This window comes from Brachycentrus maculatus, unplaced genomic scaffold (assembly GCF_059751285.1).
Source record: "Brachycentrus maculatus isolate JH-2025_06_01 unplaced genomic scaffold, ASM5975128v1 h1tg000483l, whole genome shotgun sequence".
Lineage (NCBI taxonomy): Eukaryota > Metazoa > Arthropoda > Insecta > Trichoptera > Brachycentridae > Brachycentrus > Brachycentrus maculatus.
The window spans coordinates 642,846-653,353 of NW_028281230.1; the positions used below are offsets into that span (position 1 = coordinate 642,846).

The 10,508-nt window shown below is 34.0% G+C and overlaps 1 protein-coding gene across 1 annotated transcript; it reads left to right on the forward strand.

The window, feature by feature from the left end:
* Window positions 1–1,293: 1,293 nt before the first annotated feature.
* Window positions 1,294–8,753, forward strand: LOC148302065 (alpha-amylase 1-like). The gene is made up of 9 exons (XM_088272220.1): window positions 1,294–1,464; window positions 2,710–2,861; window positions 3,189–3,354; window positions 4,306–4,421; window positions 5,156–5,351; window positions 5,976–6,164; window positions 6,250–6,384; window positions 7,101–7,301; window positions 8,482–8,753. The coding sequence occupies exons 1-9, from the start codon at window positions 1,294–1,296 to the stop codon at window positions 8,647–8,649; spliced, it is 1,494 nt and encodes a 497-aa protein (XP_088128346.1). The 3' UTR covers window positions 8,650–8,753.
* Window positions 8,754–10,508: the final 1,755 nt, after the last annotated feature.

Here is a 10,508-nt window from a genome sequence, read left to right on the forward strand (position 1 = left end):
TTTTTATTTATGACGTTCTTGAAAGGAGTGAGCGATATAGGTTAATAAATATAGCGAGGGGGGTTAAGGAACAAGATTTTTTTGTAAAAGGAAACATTGATAATAATGGTGACGTATTTTGAAACAGTATATTATTAATTATTGTTGTATCTGAATTTAAATTTTTATGTATTTCAAAACTTTCTAAATTATTCATGACTTGAACTTTATTTGTAACAGAGTGTAATAATTTAAGTGTGCGAGAATCAAAATGAGTGGTTAGTTAAATCAAAATCAAAATCGATAAAGTGGTATATTCAGGTGTTTAATTTTAATAAAATGTTCACCCTTGTTTAAAATACTTAAAAAAAATAGTATCATTTTATAAATAATTATAACATGTGTTATATTTTTATGTACAAATTGGCTACGACCGTAAATAAAGGAAAAAAAACTTTAAACAGCGCCTCGACGGTCCTGATCTGTCTTCTGTCCACATCTCGTCGACCCTCTATGTATTTTGCTTTTAATGATTCGGTGCAACTTATCTCCTCTTAGCACATGTCCCAGATAGAACACGTTCTGGACCTTGATATCAGTCAGCAACTGTTGGATCCCAGCTCTTGCTCTTAAGAGCACATTTGCGTTGCTGACCGTATAATAAAAAAAACATCATAATTAATCAAAGCCCCCAAATTACACGAGTTGTTTTCAAGATTCCACACAATCACAGCGGTCTATAAATAATCCAGATAAGATTATAAAAACGTATTTATTTCATACCAACTTCATAAATTAATCAAATTCGCACAGTTATTATATTCATCAGGACGAAATGTAAGTACATTTTGAATATCATTAAGTCTTCATTAAACATGCCATCCTGGCTTAAAAACTTGGCGAGTAGTTCCGCTGTGGCACTGGGTCTTCGTTTAGAGCGGCTGCAAATAATGTTTAAAAAAGCCATGATGATCGAAAAAATAAATCTTTTGTCCACCTCCGAAGTGTAATGATCAGCACGCTCGGCTACCGTTCTGGAGGTCCCGTGTTCGATTCCCAAGGGGGGTAAAATAAATATAAGTGATTTTTTCACTGTAATATTTATTCAATATTACCCTGGACTGGTACCTGAAGCGGAGGGCTGATCACCTTTCCTTCATGTGTAAACGATCAAGATAACACTGCGTTTATATGACGCAGTGCCCTATGCATCATTGGGCGCGGATAAGGGTTTTTTTGTTTTTTTTTCTTGATCTATTCTTCCCATTTTTATTGTTTTTCCTATTTTTTTCCAGATTGAAATTTAAAAAAATGATGTTATTGTCGTTTTTAATGTTGACAGTGGCTGGTTCAGTCCTGTCCAGTTTGAATCCAAATTTTAAAGACGACCGAAGCACCATTGTTCATCTTTTTGAATGGAAGTGGGCTGATATTGCTTTGGAATGTGAGAGGTTTTTGGGACCAATGGGGTATGGAGGAGTTCAGGTAATGGCAAACATTTTGTGTTTTTTTTATGATAGTTTAAATACATAAATAATGTATGGGATATGGATAGTCTGGGCATTACGAAAATTGACGACATAATATTGTCATCATTTTCTGGTGAAACAATAACTTTTCTACTCAGATTGACAACCAAGTAACTCAAATTCTGAATGCTAAGTGAATTTCATGCGAAAGTAATATTACACATTTTCAATTCTGATACTTACTTCAGCGCTGCTTCTAAAGTAGTCAGCCCAGGGCTGACTACTTAAGAAGCAGCATAGTCATATTATATTTATTCATAGTCACTTAGCAAACGTCCTATGCTCCTTGCTCGTATTCATAGTAGGATTCTCCATATTCGATACTGTTATCTGCTGTTAAATGTTTTACAGTTAAGTAAAAGGAGCTGAAACCTTTAATTTTAATATGTGAGATTATATTCAGCGTGATTTTTTATTTTATGCCATAGAATACAGATAAAATATATTTAGACATAATGACGCGATGATCACCTAAAATATAATAATAGAAAGCTTGATCTCTCATTGGTCTTCCTCTTTGAAATCCTTCAAAGAGGAAGACCAATGAGAGATACCGGGACTAATTGAAAAAGAAGATAAGCATCCTGTAGTATAGAAAAACCGGAAACAAAGAAGGATAGAAAATATTACATCAGCAAGAGTCCTGTCTTCTTTCTTCTTCTTCTCCGTCTTATTCCTCATTGCTGAGGGTTGTGACCCTTGCAGAAGCAATGACTCTTCTCCAGTTATCCCTTGACTGCGCTGCACGTAGCGCTCCAACCACTGAGGTGCCTGCTGCTGCCTTAATTTGATTGGTCCATCGTGTGGGCATCTTCCTCTCCCTCTTTTTCCCTCCAGGCTACCGATCACAACTATTCGTTCCAGGCTATCTTCGTTGCCACGCGCAATGTGTCCAAAGAACTGGAGAATCCGTCGGGTACAGATCCGCCGGGTAAGAGTCCTGTACCCAACTTTATAACGGTTTTTAAACACAACAAAAATTATGCTACTTTATTTCAAAATTTTATCTTGTTAGGAGTGACAGGTGTTTCAAATAGTATCCTCAAACTACCCCGCAACTTAACTTAATTGAGTTTAACTTCAAAGCTTTTGAAAGCTTATCTTTTTTTTATTTGTGTAACAATTGTTAATCTATTTTTTTTCTTGGATAAACGTTTAATTAATCCACTTAAACAATATCACTTTGTTTTACATACTACAGATTTCTCCTCCAAATGAGCATCTGGTCATAGCTGCCCAGAACAGACCATGGTGGGAACGGTATCAACCTGTATCATACAAATTGGTGACCAGATCAGGAGATGAAGAACAGTTTGTTGATATGGTCAGACGTTGCAACGCTGTCGGAGTCGGGTAAATGTCACCATTTAATAATAGGAAGATAATTTTAATTAATTGTTACAAAAACAGTCAAACATCACTTCAATTTATCTCATGAAACGCTGAAATCATGAAGCATTAAGTCAATGAGGAAGATACAAATAGTATTTGCAAAGACAGATTGGTGTGGCGATCTATTTTCTCGGCTTAGCCATGCAGAGAAGTAGTGAAACGTTAGTTTTTAGTTTTATCTAACTCTCCTAGGACAACATCTTTAAAGGATTAACTATTATCATCCGAGTTTTAATTTCGTAAAAATAAAATGGAAACTAATTTTTAAATTTCAAATATCTGTTGCAGAATCTACCCTGATATAGTCATAAATCACATGACTAGTTTAAGGGAAGACACCATTGGTACCGGGGGATCTTCTTCCGACTATACGAGTGGAGACTATCCGGGAGTTCCTTATACCAGCAGCGACTTCAACACTCCAAAATGTCTTGTAGCTAACGCCAGCGATCCCGTCGAGGTTTGTTTGGTTTATCAAATACTTCAATAAACTCCCTAAAGAAATATAAAAAATGTAAGGATATAAAAATTCTTAAGGAAAAAACTAATGCCCATTACATATAAATCTTAAAAAATTAAATACAAAAGTAAAGAAAAATACTATCACACTCGTACCGTTTATCAAATAAAACAATACACCTTGAGTGTAAGTCCCTCTCCAAGCACAATAGCTCATTCTCTTTTTTGGAGAGGCACAGCGAAACTAAAATTATAAGTTTGCCATATCGCTCACTCCTTTTAACAATGTCATATATAAAAAAAAAATATTTTTCAGGAGATCGTTTTTTTAAGTTTAAAAATATAATAAAATGTTTTAAAAATAAATATCAAGCCGTTTATTGAACTTTTTTACCATGCAACAGATCTTTTTAGGAAACACCTGAATGTTTTTTCTCCATTTGAAAAATATTTAGTATTTATAAAAAAATATATTAAACCATATCTTTTCTTCAAAATGAAAAACAGCACTTTCTGCCCTGTAGCGGGTAAATATTAAGTTAAAAATATTCCGCTTTTGTTGGGATATAGTACATTTTCTGGGCATTCCGAAAATATGCACAACTGAAAATTGATGATTTTTTATATATGGCGTTATTGAAAGGAGTGAGCGATATGTATAAATGTATAGAAACTGTATCAAATTGTATTTCAAAGATGTAAAAATGTAACTAACTACATCACTGACTCGAAACATCTTTATATCTCGTATAGAGTGGAGCAAAACACAGTATCCTCATTTTTCTTCCAAACTTTTCATAGACTTTGCAAATGACGCGTTGGAGTAGAATATATAAATTTACACATATGGGATATCCAAAAAGCATGAGCTAATAATGTTTAAGAACAGATATTTTTTCCTGCGATAACAATTAATAATGGTTTTTTCACTTTCAATTTGTTGTAGGTGCGCAATTGTGAATTGTTTGGGCTTAAAGATTTAAATCAGGCAAATCCATCCACCAGAGCCAAGATTGTTGATTTTATGAACAAACTTATTGGCTATGGAGTAGCTGGTTTCAGGTATGAAAATATGTTTTTTCAGAACAAAATCCCGATATCGAGATGTACCGTCTCTCCGTCAGGACAAACACTATACCTCTAATAAAATTGTACACAAAAATTTGAAATAACATGTGAAAGAATTTATTTTAAATTCGGTCGCTAAGATGCTGATTGGATTGTTATATCTTCTTCGTGGGCTACAATCTGTGTGAGATTGGTTTGCTTCTTTTATAGTCATTCTTCACCTTTCGCAATCCTCCGCTCGGATTAAAGATTCAACTCGGCGTACCCGCTACAGCATATGTCGGAGATAATTTTTTCCATGTACCTACTTTAAACGGGGTCGTCCTCAGTAGTTTGTGCATTCGCGCATGCCCTCCGCAATCGTGAAAAACAGGTCTGGGTGTTTTACATTATGCCCTATTCATTTGGCTTGTTTTGTGCTGCTTTATTAAGTAAACATCTAGACTCTCCAATCCTGCATAGTATCTCGTTTTTCCCTACATGATCCGTCCGATGAATCCCCAACATGCGCCTGTAGCACTACATCTCAAATGCCTCCAGTCGCCCGCTGCCAGCCCGATAATCATTATCTCTATCAGCAAAATGTACAAAATGTCATGCAAAACGAGCTGCTAAAAGCGACTTGCGACAAGCAATGACGATAGTGAATCACTATTTTTCTATAACCAAGACGCTACGCTAAAAAAAAGTCCAATGCCATCTATCTTTATATACTTTTTTCACTCCAGAATCGACGCTGCCAAAAACATGTGGCCCAGAGATCTCGCGCTGATATACAGAAGTCTCCACGATCTAAATACATCACATGGTTTTCCTACCGGACACAAACCTTATTTTTACCAAGAAGTTATTGACCTGGGAGACGCTGACGATGCAGTCAAAAGAGAAGAATACCTCAACCTTGGAGCAGTCACAGAGTTCAGGGTATATTTTCTTAATGTCGGAAATGGAAAAATGTTAGCTAACCAAAAAATAATCACTCATTGATACCTTTGTAACCATAAACGAATGTTAATACATATTATTTTTAACATTTCATCAAAGATGAAAAAGAATATGGAAGTCTGGGCATTTACGGGGCTGACGACCGTCTTAGGCTGGTTTCAGTGAACACTTTACACACGTGTAACGTTCACCAATTCTACCCATTATTGACAACCACACTACTCAAATTCTTGGAAGTTCAATATATATATGAACCAATTTTAAATCATTGTTAGAGACATCTATTGAGCAGAAACTCTTTTATTGAGGTCCGAATCCTGGATTTATAATCACATACATGAGAAACGCCAGAAAATAACATTTTCATTTTTATTATTTTAGATTATAATTTGGCAACATTTTTGTCAAAAATAATATGAAAAATAATTCCTATAAGTGGAGATAATCCAGATTTATGAACCAGTATTTGGACATACTCAAAATGTTTTGAATGTTGATAAAATTAACATTTGACCTTCAGTACCATTTTTTGGTTACTTCGCATACGCTACCGTTAAATAGTAAAAAACATTAAAGTATTGTTGAAAGTCATTTGTTTTCTAGGCAGGATTCCAAATTGGTAGTAGTTTCCGCTTAAAAACCCCACTGGTTTCGTTGAAGAATTACGGAGCTGCATCTGGACTAGTTTCAACATACTTCAGTCTCGTTTTTGTTGATAATCATGATAACCAGAGAGGACACGGAGCCGGTGGAGAGGAAATCATCACTTTCAAAGAACCTAAACTCTACACGGTACATAAAATCATAACTACATTATCATATAAGTTGAAAACTGCCATGATCCAATCTCAGAGATTTGTTCACTCGTTGGTTTTAGGCCGCTGTTGGATTCTTGCTGGCTAATGCTTACGGACTTACAACCAGAATAATGAGCTCTTATGATTTCACCGACACTGACGCTGGACCACCGACTGATCAAGATTATAACATCATCTCTCCCACAATCGACGAGGTAAGGAAAAAATATCATTCATTTACAAGTATTTCTTTAAAACTTCAACGATTATTGCAGTCAACGAAAGGATTCCCGATGAATGACTACTGGATATACCGCATTATAAATTGAGAATCGGTCTGACATGCCGAATTCAATGTCTCCTAAATAGCATGCTCGAAACCCTTTTTTTTAAGGACGTGGTAGGAACGGTTAGTTCCAGACTTTATTCTTCAAGGAATATATTTTTACAATGGATTATAATGTGGATGAATGACAGTTATTTCTTCTGTAGGTTGTCACTTGATGATCTAACGAGATGATTGAATATTTAAACTCGAAGATATACATTATAGTTTATAGGAAGAGGAAGTCATTGAGAAAGTCCGGTGTATAAATGGTTTTCTTGAAAAAAATCTTCGAGTTACTTTTATAAATTAACATTTGTACGTTACTTTGTACTTAATATTTATTCCCATTTTACTTATTTTTTTTACTTTTTAACTCGTTTTTCTAAGTGTTTTCTGATTTAACATAATTCCAGTTAGCTTCATGCTTTAGTGTAAAATAATTATATTGATTATTTTAAATTTAAATATTGAAAATTTCATCTTCATTTCGTTTTAAAAGTAGGAATCAAGGTGGACCCTGAAAATCTCAGAGTCGACGCCACTAACTATAATACCACAACTCGTAAATCAAACAGTGATCTTAAAATGATATTTAATTTCAAGGATGGATCTTGCGGACGTGGTTGGGTGTGTGAACACAGATGGCCAGCTATATCCGCTATGGTTAAATTCCGTAACCTAGTTCGATGGGAACCCATGGAAAATTGGTGGGAAAATGGAGAGAACCAGTTGGCATTCTGCAGAGGAAAAATGGGATTTGTTGCCTTCAATTTCGACAAAGAAGACCTCAACAGTAACATTCAGGTAAATTATTATAAGTATGGTGTCTTAATTTGATATAACTCAACACATAGGGTATTTAAAGTTAATGTTTTTCAAATTGTGAAATGAAAATGAAAAAGGTACTTGATTTTATGCATTGCTCTCTTTAAATTTCCTGAAGATTTTATTATCTCAGGATTAAAAAAAGATAATACGGAATTCAATTGAAGTATATCATTCCTAATTAAATTAAGTATTTTTTTATATTTTGTCATCATATTCAATCATTTCACACTCTTAGAAAGAAATTACGGTTTCAACTGAAGTATGACACAAATAATTTAGACTTCAAATTTTCTAAATAATGAGAGAATACTGCGTCAATAGTAGTGTTTGATCTGGTTCGTCTAAGTAAAAGGTCATCTTGAAATCACCGCTAATAATCATCGACAATTGTCCAGTTCTTTTTCTAACAATACTGCACCTTCAAAAGTGAAAAATTTGTAGTTTCAAAAATTAAAACATGTTTTTGTTAAAATATTTACACATATTTTGTAACAAGATTCCATATACGCTATACTCATATCGCTCACTCCTTTCAAGAACGTCATAAATAAAAAAACTTGATTTGTCAGGAGAACGTTTTTAAAGTTTAAAAATATAATACTAATATATATAATATATTATTATAATATATAATATATTATTGAACTTTTTACTGTGCAACAGATCTTTTTAAGTAAAACCTGAAGGTTTTTTCTCTATTTGAAAAATATTTAGTTTATTTAAAAAAATAATTAAACCATACCTTTTCTTCAAAATGCAAAAACAACACTTTCTGTCCTGTAGCGGGTAAATATTAAGCTAAAAATATGCATCTTTTTCTGGGATATAGAACATTTTCTGGGTATTCCGAAAACACACACAACTGAAAATTGACGATTTTTGATTTATGACGTTCTTGAAAGGAGTGAGCGATATATGGAAAATTATAATTTTTGTAGTAAATTATAGGCGCTCTTTATCCCGTGTGATTAAAATCTATAAAAACGTAACCCACTTCGTTACGTTAAAAAATAATAACGAAAGATTAACGTTTAAAAATTTGAAAATCAAATAAAATTGTTAGAAAACAATGTTTTTGTACACAATTATACATACGAATATAAATCAATGATTGTTGACTTATACTGTCATTAATTTATCAAAATCCTCGTTTCAGACGTGCCTTCCAGCTGGCACCTATTGCGACGTCATATCCGGAGTCAAAAATGGATCAACTTGTACTGGAAAGTCCATCATCGTTGACGAGAATGGATTTGGAAATATTGTCATCGAGTCCGATGGGGATCAAGGAATTCTGGCCATCCATGTTGGAGAATCGCTTTAAGAATATTTAATGACAACATAGCCCCGCCCCAGCTAACGGATGGCATCATTCGTGTTTTTTTTTCGCTCTAACAATGCATTAATTATTTGCCTCGATGAATTTTAATGTGTAACATATTACGGAAAAAATAAAATGAATATAAAGAAAATACTAAGGTTTTTTTATTTATTTATTTAAACTTCATGTACGGAAAAGAAAAAAGTACATTGGTGGGCTTATTGCTAAAAAGCTCTTTCAATCAACCAAAAACAGACTAGTAATATTGATTAAAACGTTTGATACCATATATAGCTGTTTGCAATCAGAGGGTAGATAATGTTTGAACATTAAAAAAACATATCTTACAAATTGATGATAATAAGGTAGGCAAAGGAAAAAAGGGAGTTTAGGGAATGAGGTAGAGGGAAAAACTAAGGGAGAAGATTTGATGGACAGTTAGGATTCTAATGATAAATAGTAATTATTTGTGTGTCAAACGTATTGACTGAAAACTTTCCTGCACCTAATAAAAGAGAGAACGATCGAGGGAACAAATACCAGAGGACGCCCAAGCCGCGATTATCTTTGCGACTTGTACGAGGATATGGTATGTTCAACGTATGAGGACCTGAAGAGGGTGGCGCATAATATATCAAAACACGTCCCTCGCATATATATGGCGAGGGAGGTGTCATTTGTTGCTCCAAACTAATCCACGTGATTGAGACCATAGAAGAAGTCAAACATAATTCGAATGAAGATGTGTAGGTCTAATCATACTTCGTACATGGATGTTACAAGGACTTTTTTAATCAAAAAAGGTCCCGGAACTCACTGCTTTTTATTTAAACAAATTATATTCAAATCTCATTTAAATAGCATTGCCTTCCTCCTCAAGCATATTTTGCCCTTATATTATTCTATAAATATAAATATGTATGACGATTCATTTTAACTCAAAACTCCAGATTTCACTCATGCTGCAATTGTCATCTCCCACTTTACGTATCATCTCTTCTTCTTCTTCTTCTTTAGCCTTTTTTTCTTCACTGCTAGATATAGGACTCTTCCTTATCCTTCCATATTTTTTCGGTCTGTTGCTGCTAGCACCCAGTTTCTACCTTCACAAAAAAAGAAGCCAACCTTTTTCTTTTCTTTTTGAGGCCTTCCGACGCCTCTTTTACTATCTGAATTCTCAAAATTTTAGGGGGTCCACCCTATTATATCAAGGGAAAATTTACAAAATTTTGAATGTGTCCAAATACTTGTTCACAAAATCTGGATTATATCCAATTACATGAGTTATTTTCATATTATTTTTTGACATCTCATCAAAGATGAAGAAGAATATGGAAGTCTGGGCATTTACGGGGCTGACGACCGTCATAGGCTGGTTTAAGTGATGACTTTACACACGTGTAACATTCACCAATTCTACCCGTTATTGACAATCACACTACTCAAAGCTCTGTATAAGTATGTGAATTAATTTAAAAACCTTGTTCTTGAATCACTAAAGTAGTGAAGTCAAGTGATTCAAGAACAAGGTTTCTAAATTGGTTCATATATACAGAACTTCAAAGAATTTGGGTAGTGTGGTTGTCAATAATGGGTAGAATTGGTGAATGTTACACGTGTGTAAAGTGATCACTTAAACCAGCCTATGACGTTCGTCAGCCCCGTAAATGCCCAGACTTCCATATTCTTCTTCATCTTTGATGAGATGTCAAAAAATAAGGGAAAATTTCATTTCAAGCAAACTTCGCCGGAAATCAACAAAATGTAACAAAAATGCAAATAAAATAATTAAGATCTTATTTTTTTACGATAATACGCGTATCAATCTGATATTATCTTACAATTTACCTTAATGTATTCAT